General features: G+C 40.7%; 1 protein-coding gene across 3 annotated transcripts; it reads right to left on the bottom strand.

The window, feature by feature from the left end:
* Nucleotides 1–13,463: 13,463 nt before the first annotated feature.
* chrnd (cholinergic receptor, nicotinic, delta (muscle)) lies at nucleotides 13,464–23,744 on the bottom strand. Of its 3 annotated transcripts, none has more exons than XR_005614202.1 (13): nucleotides 23,489–23,744; nucleotides 21,699–21,844; nucleotides 21,529–21,573; nucleotides 21,272–21,381; nucleotides 20,333–20,488; nucleotides 20,052–20,164; nucleotides 19,508–19,708; nucleotides 18,660–18,771; nucleotides 17,563–17,677; nucleotides 16,761–16,971; nucleotides 16,392–16,510; nucleotides 14,849–15,089; nucleotides 13,464–14,391 (listed from the first exon to the last, which is right to left on the bottom strand). XR_005614202.1 is itself a non-coding variant. In XM_031726666.2 (12 exons), exons 1-12 carry the CDS (start codon nucleotides 23,544–23,546, stop codon nucleotides 14,907–14,909), a joined length of 1,569 nt encoding a protein of 522 aa, XP_031582526.2. In that variant the 5' UTR covers nucleotides 23,547–23,744; the 3' UTR covers nucleotides 14,460–14,906. The 3 variants fall into 3 exon arrangements, 1 of the variants encoding a protein (XP_031582526.2); XR_005614201.1 differs by lacking the exon at nucleotides 13,464–14,391 and adding an exon at nucleotides 14,465–14,489; XM_031726666.2 differs by lacking the exon at nucleotides 13,464–14,391 and having other exon boundaries at nucleotides 14,460–15,089.
* Nucleotides 23,745–23,827: the final 83 nt, after the last annotated feature.

Below are 23,827 nucleotides of genomic sequence, written 5' to 3'. Positions count from 1 at the left end.
AATGGACGAAGAAAAGAGGTAAAATGATATTATGCAGTCTTTTGAATTTACATGCTGCTTGCATCGATGATGCTTTACAGGTCAGGGGACTATGACTGAATACGGTCATGTTCGGTTTCGTGTAGTGATGGGTAGATGAGGCCTCGTGAAGCGTTTCAGCACATTCCCCAAACTGTATCCATGCTGTGTCGACAGTGTTGCTGTTTTGCTCCATACTGACACCTGCTGGACCTTAAATATCATTGCAGGCAACTTACTTGAGACTCCCAACAGACACCGATTCAATGACCTAGTCGTACTTGTACACTGTAAGGTATTGTACTTTCCATGGAATCATTTTATATCTTTTACATTGCAAATATTTTAGACATCTTTATTTTATACTTTACAAATATATTGTGAAAGACATTAAGTGAAAATTAAAATGAAAGTATTGTGAATGTAATATTACCCATTTAAATGTAATTGACTCAGAGTTTATTATAAATTTCTATTCAGAAAAATAAGTTTATCCAATGTTTTTGCATTCAGTCTATTGCGGGTTTTTTGACACCATTTCCCCAGCTTTGGAAAACTCACAGGCACAGATGAACCTGGGGTACACAAAAACTGTAAAGCCAGGTGGAAAAGGTTCAGATAAGATGTCTTCCTATTCCCCCAGTACGTTAAAGCATCCTCTGATCTTGGAATGTTTCTCTCCGACACTCTCCACAATACTAAGGGGTTGGCAGTCCTTTATAATAAAATTCAGGACTGCCTGGTCCAGAACAGTCTTCCTAGATGCTTGATTTCAAAATAATAAAACACATATTAATTTTAAAAAATGATGATAAAGCTGTTCAGTGTCAATACAGGCCGACCTGTGTTCATTCTCGGTGTGTTTGTCTCATTTTCATGTTTGGCTCTGTAATGCCTAAACACTGAGGAGGTGCTTTTGTTTGTGTAAGAAACGCAGAGCAGATGCGACATTTAACCTGCATAAAATGAAATAAATAATTTACACTGCAAGTCACATTGCTGTTTTTCCTATTCTGATAGATTACACTGACACAAAGACAGACAAACAGTTACCTTATTTGCTGTTAAAAGATCAAAATGATCCCACACAGCAGAAACATTTCTCTTTCTTTTGGGCTCCATTTTCTTATGGAGAGATGTGTATTTTTATTTGTTGTAGAGAGATATGTTGTTGTTGTTTTTAATCTTTGCGAGAGTAATTTTGTGTTTTTTTGGTGGCGACTCATTCCGTTGGCGGATGCGGATGCGGTACCTTTAAACACAGTTTGGCGCGTTGGCAATGAGCGATACAGCAGCTGTGTCGATCACGTGACGATACAGGATTTGCTATGTGAGCATGCGTCGGTGCGTCAGTGTTGCTGGACCCATCACATTAAATCATTTTTCTTGTTTCCGTTGCAGATTTGTCCACAGCTTTGAAAACCAGTTACATGTTTAATCCGATGATCCTGCAACATTTTCAGGTTTGTTTGGGAGAGTTTTTGGTGACAAAATATGCAAATTGGTGTTCAATAGAAAATAAATATATACACGACAAGTTACAAAAAACCCCGCAGATTTAATAAGTTTGTTTTTGAGTTGAATATCGCATATTATTCATTTTGACCTGTAACACAGGCTGAAAAAACTGTTACAGTTGTGAAGTGTATTTCATGCCAGTAACTTCACTTTCACGTGTAAACAGGCCCCTTTTAACCTTTGCAGTAGGAATTATGGTTCTGAATTTAAAAAGAAACATAAAAAAACTCACTGCACCATAACTTTTATGATTTTAATGAAAACGTTAATGAAAAAAACTTTGACTACAGAGAGCTTTGTGTTTGACTTTATCCACTCCATGTAAAAGCATTTATTCAAACTGTGGACAGTAGGTCCCTGCGGTGCAGAGGAGGCGGGACACAGCGGAGAATGTAACAGTAATGGTGGACCAACGGAGCTTGTATTTGTTGACCTGGATCTTTCTGACGATTGTAGATGGAGGTGAGTGAGATGTTTGCTGTCAGTTGATCAGAGCGTTTGTAAAAAACATTTTAGGGAACTTGGTCGAAACTTTTCACTGTATTCAGTTTTTACGCTTTGGCTCTGCGGCTGGACTTCTTTAGACTTCTTTCGACGTTTTGTGAAGGCATTTACTGCTCCCTCGTGACAATGCGGGGTTTGTTTATTTATTTATTTATTTATTTATTATCCCTGGCTGGAACTGAACCAACGAACTTTTGCTTAGAGGTAACGAAAATAAAGACTTACAATAACCATCTTAACAGAGTACAGGCTGTAATAATAAGCTCACACTCAGGCCTATCCAACAAATGTTGATGACGTCTGTGTTCTTCAAAAGATCCATAAACGTTATAATTAAAAAAAATTAAAAATCAGACTGGAAACAAACTCAGTCCGACTACACGGGATTTCCTGCGACGGAGGGAAAGCCCTGAAAATCTCAGCAGGCTGAACAAAAATCTAAACGTAGACATGATGTCGCAGTCAGGATTTGGGAAATGCGTCGTATTTATCAGTGGGACTGGAAATGCTTGTAAAGTGGAGAAGTTAACGGTCGTGCTGGGTGGGAGACGTCCTCTTCCTGAGCGACTACAATGGGACAGCAGCAAAAGCACATCTCGGCTTTTATTCGTAGCCAAAGCCAGTTACACAGGTCTGGACGGTACATCAGTGAATGGGCTCCATAGTTAACTTTGATTATTAGAGGAAACTGTAGTTTGGTTATTGGGGCTTAGAGCAGAGGAGACATGCATCACTGTGCCTGTTAATCATGTACATATAACCAGTAACTGAAATCTCCGAACACTGAAGTCCTTATGTCTTTAGTTGGTCTGAATATTTGCGAAGATCAAATATCAATGTTACTTCCTTTTTCCCTTCCTCTTCTGAAAACCTTATTCTAAGTAGTTTAAACATTTCAGTTTACTTTCCAATCAGTCCGCCCTGTTTTACTTACAAAATATTAAATTCTAAACACAAGTCTAAATTCTTTCATTTAGGTTGTAAAAATACAGCATATCGAAACACAACATAGCTGAAGATCTACAATAATCATCTTAAAAGAGTACAGGCTGTAATAATAAGCTCACACTCAGGGTTAGACACAATGTTAATAACGTCTGTGTCCGACAGTCAAAAAGTTTGATTACAAAGATCGAAACTAAGAATCCCATCACTCAAAATCTGTTTCACTCAGTGAACTGAACCAAAAGTAAGAGCAAATTTCAAACAAGAGAAGTCCGATAAATCACAGCCGACTGTCCAACATGAACACGAATGTAATAGCCTGCACACACTCATCACCAGCAGGTACATTTTGTTACGTCCTCTTGCCTTCAGAGCTGCCTTCATCCTTCATTACAAAGACTCAGCTATTTTCAGGAAACCCACCTCTGAGATTCTGGTCCATGTTGACTTCACACAGCTGCTGGAGATTTGTCAGATCCGTGATGTGAATCTGCCGTTCCACCACATCCCATAGTTGCTTTATTGGCTGTCGTTTTATAGCAGTGAACTTACAGCCATTTTCAAGAAGTCAGGCTTTTTTCTTGACCTCCTGCATTTTAAGGATTGACCATAGATTCCCGATCCAGTTAGGATCTGGGGAGGTTTCTGATCATGGATCCAAAATATTAATTTAATCTCAGTCAGTTATCAACTTTGCCTTTTAATGCTTTCTGTGTTTCTTCATCAAGTTGGAAAAGGCAGATCATGCATTCTCAGGCCCCTAATTTACGACCTGTGCATCTATGACTGCACACCAACCCACACAATTAACATCATAATCCAGCATGTCGATGCCGCCGCCGTGGTTGGCCTCATCTCTGATGGAAATAAGACAGCGTACATGGTAGAGGTAGAGAACCTTTTCCAAATAACCTTGAGCTGAACATCCTTAAAATCAAATGACTCATAATGGACTTCAGGAAAAACAGACAGGTCCACTCCCCTCTCGTTATAAATGGACAATGGGCGGAATCTGTCTCCACCTTCAGGTTTTTGGGCACCCACATCTCCACTAATCTCACCTGGAACCCCAACACCAACATCGTGGTTAAGAAGGCCCAGTAGAAGCTGCACTTCTTCTGTGTGATGGGGAAGCACAACCTGGACCAGAAGCTGCTGCTGGTCTTCTACCGCTCCTCAGTGGAGAGCGTGCTCTCCTCCTGCCTGGGTGTATGGAGCTAGATGTGCAGGGGCCACGACTGAGAACAGGCTGCTCAGAGGGTAATTAACACTGCCCAAAAATCACTGGCTGCCCTCTGCGACCCCTGGAGGCCATGGCCAGATCCTCCTCTCTCAGAAAAAGCTGGACCATCTCAGGTGACCTCTCACACCCCGTCCACCACCTGTTTGACTGCTGCCCTCTGGTCAGTGCCTCAGGTAAATCTCCCACTATTTAAACCCTAGTGGGAGTTGTCCATTAAGACAGAAATAATGGATGTCCAACCCAATTTTTAAGCTCTCCTCTAGTAACAGTACGAAGTTACAACATGTCAACTTTGCAGGAAGAAATGCTGCAGCTGTTACATATACAGGGCTGTGCAAAAGTTTTGAGCCACCACTCATGTTCTTATAATTCACTAGAAAAATTGAGGAATTTGCCAACATTCATGGAAATACAGCATATAAGGCAAAAATGGCATTTACACAACTGTAACATGCTTGAAAGTCAATATTTGGTTTGACCACGTTTATGTAACGGCTAAGGGGCTGAGCTGTGAGGAGGAAATAAATGGGGACCCAAATGCTGGCACTAACTGAGATACGAAGAAGGTTTATTGCAAAATAAAACACAAGGAGAGAATGACAAAATGGAACTAAAGATAATCTATACTGGGTTACACTATACAGACAACCTGAACATGAAGGAAGGACGGCAGGGAGAACACACAGTAGATACAAGGACGGACCAGCGATCAGCACACAAATAGACACGATTTAAATACACACAGAAGAACACAGGGAGATTATACACAGTTAGGGAACACAGCTGTACCTGATGAGAGTGATTGGGGAAGATGAGACAAGGAAGCAAAACAGAATACACTCACATGAGACACGGACCTTCACAATAAAACAGCAAACAAGAAACAATTCACAAAGACGCAGAGTAGACACCGAACTAAACCTACACTAAACACGATGGCACAAGACACAAAACCTAAGAATGAAACCCTAAACCAGAATAAGCTGAAACATAGAATTATAATATTCAAAACAAGATAACTAAAGAATCAGAACATAAACCATAATACAGATAAATACCAAAATAGAAGAAACCAAAAATGCTGTGTCAAAATGACCCAGAACCATGACAGATTATTCTTCAACACAGCCTGAACTCTTAGGCAAGCATATTTCTAATATTTTAAAGTAGTCTTCAGGAATATTTCACCAGGATTCTTGAAGGAGATTTAAAGCTCTTGTTTGGATGTTGGCTGCCTTTTGTTCTGTTTTCTGTCAAGTTTTCTGCTTTAATAACGTTGAGGTTCAGGCTCTGGTGAGGCCAAACTACAGCTGAGTGTGTTTTTTATCAGTGGGTTTGGATCCACTGTCATACTGAAAAATGGCACATGGTGGATGAACATGGTGTTCATTCTTCTCCAGCTTTACAATAGAAAAGATTTCTACTCTGACTTCACTTCTGGAGGCTCTTAACAGTGGCATATGTGTCTCAGAGAGGAATAAAGAGTTTGTCTGTTCTGATGTTTCAGATACTGAGGTGTCCTGTGTTTTCATGGAGAGATGCGTCTTACCGTGCAGTTTCAAGATTGGGAGTGAAATCCTCATCCACTGGTTTAAGACACCAAGAGACCTTCGTGTCCACTCATTCTTCTACAGCAGAGACCAGCTTGAACACCAGGACCAGTACTACAGAAACAGGACTTCACTGTTCAAGGACCAGATCTCCAGTGGAAACGCCTCAGTCCAGCTGACAGGGGTGAAGGTTCAGGATGAGGGCAGATATAAGTGCCGCACCAGCACCATCAAGGGAAACCAGGAGTCATTTGTCAACCTAAAAGTGGACGGTAGGAGAAACTTGCAGTAAACATCAGCTCAGTTCTCCGTGCACTGTCAGATAAATGGATTTTAAAGATTTTGTGTTCATCTTTTTCATCAGATTAATGATGAGTTTGTGATCCGTGATTTTCTTTTGTTGCAGCTCCAGTTAATAAGGTCAAAATTGATCAGGTTGAAAACAGGATCAGCTGCAGGTCAGAGGGGATCTACCCTGAACCTCAGCTCTCCTGGTCCACCAGCCCTCCATCCAACATCACCTTCACTAACACCACCACAGTTGAGCGGACTGAGCAGCTGCTTTACAACATCAGCAGCTCTCTGATGCTTTCAGCCGGTGTTTATGACCTGCTCTTTATCTGCACCATCAGCACTCACAGGAACAGGAGGAGAGCCATTCTGCAGAGACTATGTGAGTATTTCAACCAAACTAGGAGAGCTGCAGATGGAACGTAGATAACTAGGAAAAAATATGAAGGAAAACTGCATTAAATATGTTTTCTGTAAAATTAAAACAAACAAACAAAAAACACAAAACCTGTTTATCTATCCTGATGAAACAATGCAAGGAAATCTCTATCCGTGATGTATCTTCATCACCTTGCACTTTCAGATAAAATGCAGCATCCACACAAAGACTGTGGAGCTTTTAAAGTGTGTCAAGATGAACAAGGCGCACCAGAATTATCAAAAAGAAGAAAAGTTAAAGACGGACTTTGGATGTGGTTTATGCAGAAAATAAGAAAAAACAGTTGAGCTCTCTCTCATCAAAACACTGTAAGAAAATACGTGAATTTCTTTAAATATCAGTAATAACATACATATATCAGTATGTGGAGGGTGCGGTTTGGGGCTCAGCTGCAGGGGTACATATGAGCTCAGTGAGAACATGGGCGGTGCGAGGAAGATTTGCTTCATAGAGGAAGCAGAGTCTGGAGTACCAGGAGGCAGAGGTTAGTGAGGTATTTATAAAGCTGTTTGGTGGTTGGTGCACAGGGTGGATGAGATTCAACCCAAGTTCTTTTAGGCTTTGGGTCTTGTAGGCTTCTCCTGGGTGACATCAGTGGGGTTTGGGGACAGCTCCTCCAGATTGGTGCTCTGGATCCACAGAGGAACCAGAGGGTTCACATTTCTTAGCCATCCTGGGAAGGTCCATGCTACGATACGGTCTTCAGAGGAATGGTGCAGCATGGATCAGTCTGATACCCTGTTACAAATATCTGAGGATATTGACTTGGATGTTTTGTTCTAGAAGTGAAGCACAACAGTGGGTGTGTGATGACATTCCTAGACGACATCACGAGTTCCTGTTGATATCCCAAATTGATGGCTGTCTGAGAGTCCCTCAGAGTCAGGACTCCTCTTCTTTACCATTTTTCCTGCTTTTTGTTGCAGAATTAAAATCACCAAACACAAACTTTGTATCCTTAACTTTTGCCGGTGAGTTTAAGTTTCGCTTCTCGTCCAATTGCATTCTTTCTTCTCTGCATTGCCGCGTCCAGTAAGATGCTGTGGCAACAGAACCCGAAAACTCAAACAAATATCACGTCACTGATGAGTACTGGACAACGCTCTTTGCTGGTCTTTTGGCTGGTGAAGGTTCACTATGTGGTTACCATGGATACATGACGCTCTGTGTGGGAGTGCTTGCCTCGGCTCGGTGTTGCTTGGGGCTGCATGGACCTCTTAGTAATTTCCCAAGACTGTAGTTTTTAATATTGTTGTTAATCATTTACATTGTATGCCTTCAGCTGATATCAGTGGTCCCAGCACTGGTGTGACAATCCCCTGCACCCCCTCAAACACTTCACTCACCAACTTCACCCTCCTCTGGAGATTCAACCACACTCACACCATCCTGAGCCAGTCCTGGACCGACGTCACCTACTCGGTGTCAGATGGGTGGAGGCAGAAGGTGGAGAATGTGTCCAAGTCAGGCAGCCTCATGCTAAAGGACTTATCCACAAAGCAGGAGGGGATGTACACCTGTAAGCTCAGTAATGCTGAGGAGACGCACACCACCCACATGCACCTGAGAATAACTGAAGGTGAGATCGAGCTGATATAAAACACTGCACGGAGAAACTTGCCCGGCTGATGACCAGATAAAGCCAGATTTCTAAAGAAATTCATTAATCATTGATATAATTAATCAATTATGTTGTTAATTGCAAAATGTGAATAAATTTGCATAAGTGGACAAAAGCATAAAATAAACTACTAAATGTGTATTTTGGACATTTTCTTTGCATTGGTTTAAAAAGTGAAACAACATGACCCAAAATCTCAACTTCTCATAACAAATAACTTCTTACCTGTAGAGTCCTGACTAAATGTGTAGCTGTGCACCTGCCAGAGCTTTTATTATTGCATTTGTAAAGTGGGGACATTCAGCCAGACAAAGATTTATTCTACTCAGAAATGTTTGCTGTTGAAACATAACTACACAGACCAATAATGTAAAAGTAAAGATTCAGTGTAACTGTATCAAAAGTGAACCTATCAGTTAGGGCTGCACGATTAATCGTTAGAAAATCGCGATCTCGATTCATAAATATGTCGATCTCACAAATGAGAATAATTGAAAAAAAAAAAAAAAAACAGGTTTCTCTCTTCATGGTTCAGTTAACGAGCAAAGATTTTGAGGAAGGAATCTGTCAGTTGCATGAAAACAAGCGCTCACTCTTCCTGCTCAACAAATGACAAGGGCTGAGACTTAGTCATATACACGTGATACAGAAGCTGTGCCGTGATGCTCAAATTGGCAGGAAAGAAACAACGGAGAACACGTCAGGGATGACGAGAAAGTGAGAGGAGAAAATCAGCTGTGGTCAACCACCCAAACATCAATAACGGGAACCTTATACACGCAACCCTATATTAGTAACTCGAACTTTCAGGCACAAAGAAATTACGGAGGCTATCGCTTATCACCTGGCTAAAGATATATCAACACTGTGCTAAACAAGGGATTGAGGAAAATGATCAACACCTAGACAAACACTACACAGTGCCGTCCCTCAACTATTTTTCTATTGTTGCACTACCTGCTCGGAATTTCCAGCAGTACAACATTTTGCGGCAACCACCAAATGTGAGGCATTTATTGTTTTATGTTTATTTATTGTTTTATGTTCAGTTTCAACTGTAAACTAATCTGTTGATGTGCAGTTAATAAGTGCAATAAATATTTATATTGGAAAAGAAAATCGTGAGAGAAAAAGATCTCAATTCTAATGAAAAAATCGTGATTCTCATTTTTATGCAAAATCATGCAGCCCTACTATCAGTGTTTCTGCAGCTGTGACCTCGATTATTACTGAATGACTTTTACTCATCATACACTTCATTTTTGAATAATTCAGCAGAAAAAACAAGCTTGAATCAGGATTACAGTAATATTTGTTTTGCAGCAAACTAGCAAATATGAAGTATTAAATCAGCTGTGTTTGTACTTATAAAGATCATCCACAGTCTTTGATAATCACCAACAATATGATTAGTAACTGTACTTTCATTACACAGTTTTTCCACAGGGCTCGCTCTAACACTGCAGTCATTACTACAGCTGTTATGTGTGGACTGGTATTGATCGGCCTGTTGATCGCTGCCCTAATCTACATCAGGAGGTCTGTGCTACACTTTATTTACTTTGTTTGACTTTGCACAGCGTTGTTTATAGTCCAGGGTTGAATCACTGTAAACACCATAGTGTGTGATCAAATGATCTTCTTATGGCCTCTGACAGTGGACTCATCTCTGTGCTTGTCCTGCTAGACCTTAGTGCTGCGTTTGATACTATTGACCATAATATCCTATTAGGCGATTAGAACATGCTGTAGGTATTACAGGTACTGCGGATGCAGTGGTTTATATCATATCTATCTAATAGACTCCAATTTGTTCATGTAAATGGAGAGTCCTCTTCACACACTAAGGTCAATTATGGTGTTCCACAGGGTTCAGTGCTAGGACCAATTCTGTTTACATTATACATGCTTCCCTTAGGCAGCATCATTAGAAGACATAGCATAAATTTTCACTGCTATGCATCTGCAATGACACCCAGCTCTATCTATCCATGAAGCCAGGTAACACACACCAATTAGTTAAACTGCAGGAATGTCTTAAAGACATAAAGACCTGGATGGCCGCTAACTTTCTGCTTCTTAATTCAGATCGAAAAACTGAGGTTATTGTACTCGGCCCTGAAAATCTTAGAAATATGGTATCTAACCAGATTCTTACTCTGGATGGCATTACCTTGGCCTCCAGTAACACTGTGAGGAACCTTGAGTCATTTTTTGACCAGGACATGTCCTTCAATGCACATATTAAACAAATATGTAAGACTGCTTTCTTCCAGCAGGCGCAACATCTCTAAAATTAGAAATATCCTGTCTCAGAGTGATGCTGAAAAACTAGTTCATGCATTTATTACTTCCAGGCTGGACTACTGTAATTCATTGTTATCAGGATGTCCTAAAACTCACTGAAAAGTCTTCAGCTAATCCAAAATGCTGCAGCAAGAGTCCTGACAGGGACTAGGAAGAGAGACATATTTCTCCTGTTTTGGCTTCCCTTCATTGGCTTCCTGTTAAATCCAGAATTGAATTCAAAATCCTGCTCCTCACATACAAGGTCTTAAATAATCAGGCCATCCATCTTTTATCTTAATGACCTTGTAGTACCATATCACCCTATTAGAGCACTTCGCTCTCACACTGCAGACCACTTGTTGTTCCTAGAGTATTTAAAAGTAGAATGGGAGGAGAGAGTTCAGTTTTCAGGCCCTCTTCTGTGGAACCAGCTTCCAGTTTGGATTAGGAGACAGACAATATCTCTACTTTCAAGGAGGGCTTAAAACTTTCCTTTTGAAAGCATATAGTTAGGGCTGGACCAGGTGACCCTGAATCCTCCCTTAGTTATGCTGCAAAAGACGTAGGCTGCCGGGGATTCCCATGATGCATTGAGTTTTTCCTTTCCAGTCACCTTTCTCACTCACTATGTGTTAATAGACCTCTCTGCATCGAATCATATCTGTTATTAATCTCTGTCTCTCTTCCACAGCATGTCTTTATCCTGTTTTCCTTCTTCACCCCAACTGGTCGCAGCAGATGGCCGCCCCTCCCTGAGCCCGGTTCTGCTGGAGGTTTCTTCCTGTTAAAAGGGAGTTTTTCCTTCCCACTGTCGCCAAAGTGCTTGCTTATAGGGGGTCATGTGATTGTTGGGTTTTCTCTGTATTTATTATTAACAGTGCGATCTACTGTACAATATAAAGCGCCTTGAGGCGACTTTTGTTGTGATTTGGCGCTATATAAATAAAACTGAATTGAATTGAATTGATGGCGTTTGTTTGTGCTGGTCTGTCTGCATCATTCTGCCATCATGAGGGAAACTAATCTGTTCATGTCAGACTTTGAGCTGATAAATATTGAACAGCTGGTACTTTTGTTCAAGTAAAAGAGAGAAAAGATCTCAGAGAAATGAAACTATCAGGGTTTTTACATTAGGGTGAAAAGAAAGCATCAAAAACATCAGTGAAGCTGCTGTAGATTAGACATGAATGACTTTCTGACTCACTGGAAAAAAGTTATAACCTTCTTATTGTGAGGACGAAACAATAATGATTGAATCGGTGTCTTACTGACTTTTTATTTTGCAGGCGACTGTGTAATCTGAAGGATTGAAATTATGGACGCTGAAGACGTTTTTGAAATCATCCATTCGGGCACATTTTTGAAGCCGAGCCTCACTCTATAACCTTTGTTCATAGCATCAGCTGAGTTTACCTCATCATTGCCAATGTCTCTAATACATAGTTAACCTTTGTTTTCTGATTTTAATTAATCTAATTCCATATCAGCTAGTAACACATTACTATAATCACATTACTCTTATGTGGGACACTGTAATGTAATATTACATTGATTCATTAATTGTACTAAATTTACTAATCAGACAGTTAAGAAAAGATTCATCAATCATCTGCAGGACAGTTGGATAGAACAGCAATAATCACATGAGCCTTCTTTTTCTGTGTATTACAATATACAGCTACCCTGGCTGCTGCTAACGCACCACTTGGGGTGGCCTTTGTATCGTCTTTCACAAACCAGGATGGACTCTGTTTTGTTCAGAGTCAAAACAAAGAGAAATCTTATTTTACTAACTGATGAAGAACAAAGTAAAAACATAGTGAAGTAGAGTTAACCATTAGGCTGTTTTCACCAACAGTCTCTGTATGCAGTCAGCTCAGATCAGACGCTGCTGTGATTTGAAAAATGCTGACCCCTGGTGGATAAGGTCTTAATTACAAGAACTAGTTCAACTTGATTCGCTTGTACTTGTTTAGTCTACAAGCGATAGACTAAACATGCTGTATCAGTATTATTAGAGGTGGGGAAATGGACCATAAGCACCTTTGTCTGTTCAAAGATGTTTGATGAAGGACCATCACTGAGAACTCTTGAAAACACCGTCTGTAAATCAGCAGTCTTGTCTTTAACAATCTGTTGTGTTTAAAGGATGTGCTGAATGTGCTTCAATTTATTCCTTTTCTTTCAAGAATGGTCTCTAGTTTTATTCTTACTTGAAGTGAAAACATCCCAGTGAAAATGTGACCAATGAGAATCACTGTCAGTTTAGACAAAGGTTTCAAAACAACCACAGCTGTTAGTTTGTGTGTGTAAGCTAACAGCTAAAATAATGTTAATTATTTGTTTTTAGCAATTCGTTTTTTATGTTGTTTTGTCTAGAAAACATTTTTGGCCAGAAAACATTTTTGGCCAATAGTCTGACAGTATTATTATCACAACATGTGAGAGAAAAGCTAAACACAGATCGGGTTCAGCATCTAAACTGCTGATGCAGACCTCTATAGAGCGGGGGACGTCACGCTATCACGAGGGGCTGACGTTTTTCTGGCATAATGTTTAACACTGAAATGTTTCCCATTTAAAAAATTTCAAAAGCGTCTTTTGGATTGATATAATATATTTTTGTAATTTGCTGATATTTGCACAATTGATTTGTTTTTCATTTGAAATTTTGTTAAAGTTTTTGAATCAAAATGTGAATTTCTGAAAATGTCTTAATTATAAAACAGTGGTCGCAAGGCAATAAGATTTCTGCCATAATGTATATGTAAGTGAAGAACTGAGACTTTATTTTTTCAACCCTGTAATACTTAGTGTATCATATTTGATACATCACATTACATCATCACTGCCATAAATTGCAGAAAAGTGCCTTTAATATCTGTCTGGTGGTTTAATAAACACTCCACTTTCAAAACCTTTGAATTTTCTGCCAATTATTTCCAGGTTCAGGCTTTACAGGTCTGACACAGTCCAGTCCAGAGACATCATCTCTTCTTGTGTTTTAGTTCCAGCAAGTTTTCCACATACATCAAAAAAGTTTGTGGTATAGCTGGTAAAAATTGAAGTGTGTGGTGGAAAAAATTAAAGTTTTGCTTTAAAAAATATGGAGGGGGGCAGGTTCTCCAAGTCCACAGCGGGTTCAGCTCCAGGTGGTTCTTACAGCACCAGCTGGTCCACCTCCTGTCTGCAGGCAGCCTCGTCATCATCCTAGATCAGAACCTTGATGGTTTCACAGATGATTCTGCTGAGGTGCTGTAACATTAGTGTAGAGGGAGAAGAGCAGGGAGAGAGTGCACCCCTGTGGGAGGCCGGTGTTAATGGTCCATGTGTGGGATGTGATGCGCTTCGTCAGGAAGATAGTGATCTACTGACAGGTGGAGGAAGGCACAGTAAGCTGGGTGAGCTTCTGGTGGTGGATGTCTGAGATTATGATGCTGTCCTACGTCCTGGCTTGATCGAGGTGATGCAGGATGTAATGCAGCCCTGTGTTTTCAGACAGCAGTGCATGTGACAGTTTGCACCATGTTCCAGAGAGTCAGTGTATCTGTCTTCACTGATCTCAGTGATTAACCCTCAATCCTAAAGTCAAGAGTGCTTAAAACTCAGGAAACCCCATGGGATCCACTCGATCTTAAATCTTCACTCTAATCAAAATACAAGAGAATGCAACGTTTTTACTTGAACATTTTATGGACCGACCTGCCAGCTCTTGTTTAACCGTTTCCTGAGCAGAGCTGGTTACTAACATTATGCCAGGTAATGTAGGACTGAAGTGTCCTAAAAATCACACTTAAACAGTTTTTTTAAAGGTAAAGTATCTCACATGATATGAGAGTTTATTATCCAAGTCTCAGAATCCAACAAAGTTACATCCACTTTACAGACTGTTGTACTAATGCTGACTAACAGCAGCACTTACTGACAGAAAGGTGCAGGATATCCTCACCAGCTCACCTCGATATCTGTGTCACTGGAAAGCTTTCTCCAGAGCGAATCGATGGACACCAGCTGAGATAAACAGCTGACTGACAGATGAGTCACAACCTAGACTTGTTTGTCCTGCTGCAGCTGGACATGCATTCGAATTGGGAGAGTTAAAAACATAGAATTTAACTGACTGCAATATGTAATCTAATGACATCTAGTGGTGACGTTTTACACACTGAACCCTGGAGTGTTTAAAAAAAAAAAAACACTCTTTGGTTTATGCAAAGAAAAAAAGGTTAAAGAGTGAAAGTGAATATTCTCAGCCTGGCTGTGCTTAAAAAACTGCTGGTTCAATCATTGTGAACAGAACAAATCATGTCAAAGATTTCTGATTATAAATCTTTATTCAAACCACAAACACTGGATTAAATCAAATAGTTATTCATTCAAAACAAGAAAGCACACACAGCTACAGTATTTTGTCAAACAGAGTAACAAACCTCAGGATATGAACACAGTAACAGCGCTCTCTGCTGTGTTGGGTGTTTTTGTTCATGTTTACAGCAGACGTGCATGGTTCTCCATGTAGTCATGCGGGTCTCCTTCAAAGGGCAGACGTGGAGGACTGTTGCAGGCTCCCATCAGGAAGATGATGATGGTGCCAAGGATCATCACAGGAGTGATCAGGAAGAGGCAGAGACGGTCCACGGTGCGAGCGATGCCGCTCCAGTTATCTTTCTCCTGTGACGACACCAGCGAGGGCAGAGTTTTATGTTTCACCTCATTTTTTATTCAATAAAAACAATAAAGCCATAACCAAAGGAACTAATGAGCCGCTGAAACAGCTTCTAGTCCTCTCATCAGATGTTGTTACAGTCTGGCCCCAGAGCCAAGAAGAATGAAGTCAACACAGCAGTGAAAAATCTGCTGGTTTGGGGACTCCAGTGAGCCACAGTGGAAGATTCGGAAGAGACGTGAATTTTCCCAGCAGTGGCCAGACTACCGAAATTACTCCAAGAGCACATCAACGACTCATCTAGGATGTCACAAAAGAACATCTAAAGAACTGCAGGCATAACTCAGAGTTCACGATTCAACAATAAGAAAGTGACTGAGCAAAAATGTCATCCATGGGAGACATCCAAGACGAAAACCACTGCTGACCAACAAAACATCTGGATGATCCCCAAGACCAGATGTAACGGGTTTGACTCCTGTTACATCAGGTTTTAAACGAATACAACTTTTCAGTCAAACATGGAGGTAGTGTGATGGGTTGGGGCTGCATTGCTGCTTCAGGATGTGGACGACTTGCTGTAAATGATGGAACCGTGAATTCTGATCTCTACCAGAAAATCCTGAAGGAGAATGTCCGACCAACAGTTCATACACTGAAGCTCAAGAGCACTTGGGTTATACAGCTGGACGATGAGCCCACCTGAGAATTTCTCAAATAACAGAATGAAAGTTTTGGACTGGCTTTGGAGTCCAGACTGAAATCCAGTGGAGACGCTGTTTATGCTGAAAAACTCTCCAATGTGGCTGAATTCACACAATTCTGCAAAAAAGAGTGACCCAAAATTCCTCCACAGTGATGTGTAACATTTGTTTTTATTTGTTACTAATGCATGAACCTTCCTCCTAAGGGTGGCACAACCAGTTATGAGGCTTAAGGGGCGATGACTTTCACACAGGGCCGGGTCAGCTTGGGTAGAAACCATCATTTAAAAACTGTGTGTTTTTGTGTTATCAATTAAACCATCATTTAAAAGACGTTTTCTGATTGTCAAAACTGTTTTGTATTTTCTTGGATTAACTTTGACAAATATTAGAATTTGTTTGTTGATTTGAAACATGCATTATTAAGAGAAATACTGAAAAACTCTTCGAGCTCAACACTTTTCAAATATTAAATTTGTTTGTTGATAAAAAAATGCTAAACTTTTTCAAATTTTGATGAAAACGTGCTAACATTTTTTTTACACAATTCAAAGCATCTGGACTCGTGCAGAGCATCGTCACGTTCTGGTTGTTCGCGCTCACCTCGTTGTATTCGTTCTTGTTGCGCATGTGTTTGATGATGTAGTTCGCTCCGTCCACAGCTGGCTTCATTTCAGAGTACAGCTGATCCGTCACACCTCCATCATCCTGGGGTTTCACCACTACACACACACACACACACACCTCAATTTAAACATCCTCTCTGCAGGTTTTTACTGCAGAGTCCACTGATCACTTACACGACCAAACAACTGGCCCCAGCAGCATCAGACTCCAACACAAAGATGCAAAACTACATGTAACACTGATGTGCTGAAGCCTGGCGACGAAGGCCACATCACTACATCTGATTCTGATTTCCTGTCTCAATAACGCAGCATCTTATAAACACACTCAGGTGACGGTGCGTACATGCTGCGTGGGTGACTCGAGTGGTGAAGCCGTGTCTCTCCGATTGTTTCTCAAACATCAGCTCGCTGCGAGACTTGACGGTGTAGTACTCGTCCGCTTTGGCGATGTAACCCACTGAACTCGATCGTCGCGGCAACGCTCCCTCCCACGCTGGCTCTGCCTCCGCAGGGTGGGACATGAGCAAGAGCCGAGGCAACCGTTCGAGGAAAAACTGGACGTGGACAGAAACGTGTTTATTTAAATAAAACTCAGAAACCTTTCAGTTTTATATTTAATACGGTACTATTAATGTATAGTAACATTACAGTACTACACTGCAGTGTGTCTGAAAGCTGATGCATATATTGGACAAACCAAATATAAACAAATGAATTTTAATGCCATAAATATTCTTTAAAAAATGTAGTCATTGAATTAATGCTAAAATGAGCCATAAATAGATATTTGTAGTATTTAATTCTGTAGTTATGTACCTTTATATTGATTCTCCTATTTTTGCTTTTGAATTCATTTTACTTTATTATGTTATTTTCAGCTGTGCTGCCTCAGCACTGTCAGCTTGCTGGAAATCTCCTGAGTGAATCAGTGAATACACATCAATAAGCAGCAATGCATTAAAATAAGCTGGGAAAATATTGTGAGAGAACTTATTTGCAAAGCAAATAAGTTCTGAATACATAAATCAGTAAGTTTTAAAAACATGCAACAGATATTTAAAATAAATGCACAGAAATATTCTTTAAGCTGCTGCTTAAAATGTGTAATATGTTTGCGTGCGTGTGTGCGTGCGTGCGTGCGTTACCCTCTTGGTCCACTCAGTCATGACGTGCGTGCTCGGCGTCCTGAAGTGCAGGTTGAGGACGACCACACAGTTTAAAACGACCACAGTAACCAGCACCATGATGAACATCAAATACCTGAGACACAGTTTAACTGGTTTAAGTACGACTGTATTTATTTTTTCCCTCTTTGGTCTATTGTTTCTTTCTTTTTTAAATTAAATACACATTATTTTCTATTTTTTCTTTTCTTGTTATTTGTCAGCGAGTGTTTACAGACTGGGAATTTAAAAAAAACAGCAGTCCATATTTGGAGAGTCTTCACCCCAAACAGGAAAACTGTAACTCCGGGCATCAAACTGGCTCCAAAGCAGACAACTGTCCTACACTTTACTGAACAAATGATGCACATCCAGGATGCAGACTCTTTCTCCAAGTTGTCATTATTACTTCAGTCTCGTTTGAAGGCTTCTGTCCTGCAGTCCTTTCCTGTGGAGGCCTCTCATGACTCTCTCCTTTGAGACTACAATTCCCAACTCGGCTGCTGGACGTCACATATCTCAGTAGTTTTTCGTTTGCTTCCTACCTCTGCCAGGCTCGTTCTGTCCTGCGTGTCTCTGAATTTCTTGACGACACTTCTCACTCCAGTTCATGACACACGCTGTGATACTAACTTTGAATATTCATCTCCTGCGTTGTGAGCGTCAACGATTCTTTTTCTCAAATCTAAACAAATGTATTTGTTTTTGGCCTGACGCTTTCTCAGGTGACATGTTAAAGCCTTGTTGAAGTTTTTATACTGCATGTAAACTATTTAACTCTATTCTACAAACTTTGAGCATTGCAAAGTTTAAGCACCTCCCTGCACAGCAGTGGTTTGTGCTCTGGCTCAATAAAAAGGGCTTCAGAAGGCTAATAACACTGACCCTGGTAACTCTGACTGTTCTCGGAAATAATCGTGTTGCTGCGTGCAAACAGAAATCATTCATGTTTACTGAAGAAAACTAGCATGTTTAGAAATACTGTGTTGAAAATCTGTTAAAGAAGCACTTGGAAAAGCTTAAATTTGAATCTAAAGCTGTTTCCAGCTGTTGTTGGGAGTATGTTTTGTATTTCTTACTTAACAATAAGCGGAACAGACATGGAAGTTTCTGGCAGCCTTTGAGAGATCAGCAGCAGGAAGACAGACTGAGCGAGCAGCACAGAGATGGACAAGGTCATCTTCTCACCACCTGCACACAAAACGCACAAACAGTTTCAGCAAGTGAAGGAAACCAGTTCAGACTGGAATCATTTTAAACCTCTAACAAAGTGGCCTGCATTTGTATAGCGCTTTTCTAGTCCATAGGACCCCAAAGCGCTTTACACTACATTCAGTCATTCACCCATTCACACACACATTCACACACTGGCGATAGCAAGCTACATTGTAGCCACAGCTGCCCTGGGGCGCACTGACAGAGGCGAGGCTGCCGGACACTGGCGCCACCGGGCCCTCTGACCACCACCAGTAGGCAAACATGGGGTTAGTATCTTGCCCAAGGATATTTGGCATGCAGCCAGGATGCAGCCTGGGATCGAACCACCGACCTTCTGATTAGTGGCTGACCTGCTCTGCCACCTGAGCGACAGCCTGTATTTCTGAGCAGTTTAAGAGCAAAGAGTTTGCACATCGGCTCTGTTTACACTAAGACCAGAGGAATCGACAGAAGATTCCCAATTAAGGTGATTTCTGACTTTTTCCCAGATTAATGTTTAAAAATATAAACGATTTAATTATAGTTTACAAATACATTTAATCTGCCTTGCTGCAGTTTCCTGTAAGCTTTCAGAGTTGGCACATTTCTCTGTCTTATAAAAAAATAAAACTGAGTGTGTCTCTGTGCATGTCGAGGAATATTTGCACAGCCCAGTAACACCACAGGTTAGAGAGAAATGGTTGAAATTGCTCTTTAAATGTGCACTGACTGTCAGCGGGCAGGTAGTAGACGAGGCAGGCCAGGAAGGAGATGAGCACACAGGGAATGATGATGTTGACAATGTAGAATAGAGGTTTGCGTTTGATGACCAGGTAGAAGGTGATGTCCTGGTGCTTGTTGCTGTCCATGGGGATGTGCTTGTAGATGTTTCTCTTGGCCGGCCGGTGGACGATCTCCCACTCGCCGTTTTCTGCCAACAGAGGGTTTACAACAAGATGCAAAACTCAAGACAGGAAGACCAGCTACATGATCTTTATGTGCAAGTTAAATCCTGACCAATACTGTGGGAGGAGGTGTGATTCTTTGTGGACAGATGGATGGACGGACACTTTGCCAGATGAGCTAAAAATATATATTTGGACAGGATCGAGGTGAAGCTTTACTGGAATGATGGGAAGAGAAACGTCTTCAGAAGGAAACATTCATGAAGTCTATCACATCATCGGTCAGACAGTTACAGTATGGCATGGGCATTTCTGACAGTGAAAAGTAAAGTGTGAAAATAACACTGGAGAGCAGAAAAGAGCAGCTACCTGTCCAGCTAGCAGGGTCAATAATGACCCACTCTACTGTGTAGTTGGCGACTTCTCCGGCGTATTCTTCTTTCAGGAGCATCCGGATCTCTTTGGCATTGTAGGTCAGAGAGCTGCAAAGCACCGTGAGAAACATGGATTAAATTAATCTGAGATGTTTTCAGGAGAAAAACACCATAAAAACTTCGTAGATTTGCTTCACAGCAGACTGTAAATTCTGATTTACGTGTAAATTTGGATGCATAACTGTCAACAGAGAGCTTTAAATAATTCTTTCTTACGTGAACTTGAGCGTGCAGTTCTGCCAGTCGAAGGGGAAATATCTGACGTTGATGGAGCAGGAGGAGCGGAAGATGGCCGGTGGCAACCAGTAGCAGAAACCATTACTATACACCAGTACATTACTGTAGTAGGCCACTTCAAACTGGGCATCATTACTGAAGCATGGAGGAAGGAGGGAGGGACATACAGTTAGGAAAATCAGTTACTGAATAATGATTGATTGATTGATTTTATTTTGCCTCTTTACTTCACCACAGTGGGTTTTAAATCAGTGCAGACTTTCAGCTATAATTTAAGGAGTTCAACAAAAAGTGTAGCCTTAAAACGCCAACCAATTTTATACATAATTACCTATTGTTGGTGGATTAATGATCTCACACTGATTTGGTTTTGCAGTACTGTGAAAAAGTTTTTGCCACACTTGAATGTTTGAGATCTTTAAACAAATTTTAATGACAGACAAAGACAACCTGAGTAAATAGAAAAATGCAGTTTTTAAATGATGATTTTAATTATTAAGGGAAAAAAACTGTTGTATAATACACGAGCTCCTGAGGTTCAAGACAGCAAATTAATGGTCAAACAGATCAGAATTAATGGTTCCATCAATTACAGCAAGTCGTCCAGAACCAGCAAAGCAGCCCCAAACCTTTACATCACCAGCCCCATGCTTTTGCTGTTGGCTTGGTTTAACGGCAGATGTAACGGGACTCAAACCTCCCAAAAAGTTCAGCTTTGGTCTCATAAATCCACAGAATACCAGCAGTGGTTTTCACTCAGGGGGGCAAAAACAGGGAAAACCTTTTTCCCTTAATAACTGGGATTATCATGACAACATTTTTTTCATTTACTTTGGTTATCTCATAGATGCTGACAAATACATCTAAACTTTTTAAATTTTCATTGGCATAAAAATGAGTTTTTGTGTGTGACCTCACTTGTTTTCCAGAACGATCTCCGGCAGCCACACCATGCTGGGCGGCAGTCGGAGTATCTCAATGCCACCAAACTCTGTGGAATTCCACGTCAGCCGGTAGTCAGTCCACGTCTGCCATAACACACACACACACACACACACACACACACACACACACACACACACACACACACACACACACACACACACACACACAGAAGTAAATGAAGAGCTGCAAGTACTGAGTATGAAGATGTAAAAGAATGAATTGTTACCCACAATTTCCAGCCACACGTTCGTCAGCAGCGTCTCATCTACTTCTTTCTACAAAGGAGAACAAAGACAAACATCGAATGAACTCTCCTCTGAATCTGTTTAATTTAAAATTTTATCCTAACAGACACATTTAAAGTCTTAATGACAGGATAAACTACACAGAAGCTGCGAACCAGAGAGATGAGGTTGGAGAGCGTGAGGGCGAGGTAAACATCGACAACATCCTGCTGCTTCTCGACGGGACGCAGCTCCTTGTTGTATCCCATCTCTTTAAATACGTATTCAATGACACGCTCCTCTTCGTTCCTGCCATTGCACTCTAACACACACAGATTAAAACACACACATTTTACAGCTGTTCATATTCTCTAAGCGGCTTCTACTAAAACTGCAAGAGATTATACAAAAGTCCAGCAGGCCAACAAAGAACACATTTCAGTATTTAAGAAGAGCAATCCAAACCTGCTGAGGAGCCAGTGGGCAAAAAAAAAAATCTATAGTTGGAAACCTAGAAACCAACCACTACTGTAAAGGAAGTATGAGAAAAGCAACAGTAAATCTGTTTTTATAATTAAACATGAGTTAAAAGAAAAAAGCAACTTTACTTTTTTCTACCATTTTTCGAGTTATCTTTTATCTTTGTACAAAGATGTCAGCTTTCATTGTTTTCTCATATTCCACACACATAATAATCTATTATTAAAAACAACAGCTTTCTGATTTTTTGCTGTTGTTAATAATTTCTGGTTGCAGTCCAATGCTTTTCAGGATATTTATGATTAGACGGGCCATTGTTTTCCTTGACTCGCTGCTCACTCTGACACTTCTGACCCTGTTCAGAGTGATTTTAATCCCAGCTCCTCTCCTCACCTTTCAGCCACGCCCCTTAAAGTCATTTATTGCTGACTATGGAAGGAACACACACATGAAAAAAAACACATGACTTTCATATTATACTTCTAATTAATTCAAGTCAATTTTTCAGTTCAATTCAGTTTTACTTACATAGAGATAAATCTCAACAGCAGTCACGTCAAGGTGTTTTATATTGTAAGGTAAAGTAAACTCTTTGGACTGACCAGTGCTCAGAAATTAAAATCTGAGTCTTAAGATCAAAATAAATCAAACGGTATCACCAGTGACAGTTTGGTTTACAGTATGGGGTCTGATCCCAGTATTAATCCCAAGCTGAACATCAGAGTGACTCCACCTGCTCAGGAGATGATACTCTTGAAAGCTTCAGCGTTGCTTCCTAATGGACTTTCAGCTCCTGTTTCCAAGGTCAAACATAAACTCATCTCTAAACTCAAAGAATGTGCTGCTCAATTTAGAAATCCACAAACCCACAAAGTCCAGTTGACATCTTCTTTGTTTTTAGTTGTTTTTGATTAACAGCCAGCCCTAGTGACACAAATACACTGTAAACAAGCCTGACATTCACGGAGGAAAACAGACCGGATCAAGCGTGTGAATGCTTCATGCTGCTCGGATTTCACAGCTGCTCTGCAGATCCATCGACCACGCGGCTGCTGTGATAACCGGCTTCCCATCCTACAGCTCACCACACAGCAGCGCTTTGATTTTCACCAGTCTGCTGCACATCGCTGATACATACGCAGTTTACATTTTTCTATTTGAGATGATCTAGCTGATTTTTCAGTAACGAGGTTTTAATTTAGATAAAAAAAACTCTGTGCTGACTCAATACCCAAAACAAAAAAACACTTCCATTTAAGAAAAGCTTGAAATAAGTCCGACACAAAAGTTTTAGTCGGTCACATAATCAATTAACAGACCAACTGCTTTAGGTGTAGATTACATATTACAATAAGAAAAAACTTTGACTTATTCAAAACTTTTGACATCCTGCTTTAAGATTAAAGATATTTTCAACCTTTAAAATAAAAGATTTGCTCTGAAAACATTTTGTCAGGTTATCATCTCAACTTTTCCAATAACTTACCTGATGAGAGCAGTGTGAGCAGGAACAACGTGGCCAGTGCTGCACGCTGAAGCTCCATGGCTGAGTGGAAGTGAGAGGTCAGCGTGCTTTTACCCACCGACCTCCTGCCAGAACCCGAGAGGCAGAGTGACAAACAACAGCTGCAGACACACTGAGCAGAAAATAGAAAGCACAGAGCAGGCCTGACCCGCCGGGTGCTGTCACCTCCACCCTGTACGGGAAACAGAAAGAGCCACGAGGAAGGTCGGATACACTCATCGCCACACAAGAGCGGAACTTTCAGATTCACATGAGAAAAAGCTCAAACTGTGGACACGACGGTCATAGTAAAGTTACAGT

This window comes from Oreochromis aureus, linkage group 9, assembly GCF_013358895.1.
Source record: "Oreochromis aureus strain Israel breed Guangdong linkage group 9, ZZ_aureus, whole genome shotgun sequence".
NCBI lineage: Eukaryota > Metazoa > Chordata > Actinopteri > Cichliformes > Cichlidae > Oreochromis > Oreochromis aureus.
The sequence above is the reverse complement of the archived record's forward strand: the minus strand, read 5'-3'. Positions and strand labels throughout refer to the sequence as shown.

Bases quoted from the DNA above. Each gene is read 5' to 3' on its own strand.
- chrnd (XM_031726666.2), bottom strand. From the start codon at position 23,546: ATGGAGCTTCAGCGTGCAGCACTGGCCACGTTGTTCCTGCTCACACTG. The intron at 21,382-21,528 runs GTGGGTAACAAT...GTGTTATGGCAG, and splicing joins CGAACGTGTGGCTGGAAATT to ACGTGGACTGACTACCGGCT. The intron at 15,090-16,391 runs GTGAGCGCGAAC...GTGTCGTCACAG, and splicing joins ACAAGAACGAATACAACGAG to GAGAAAGATAACTGGAGCGG.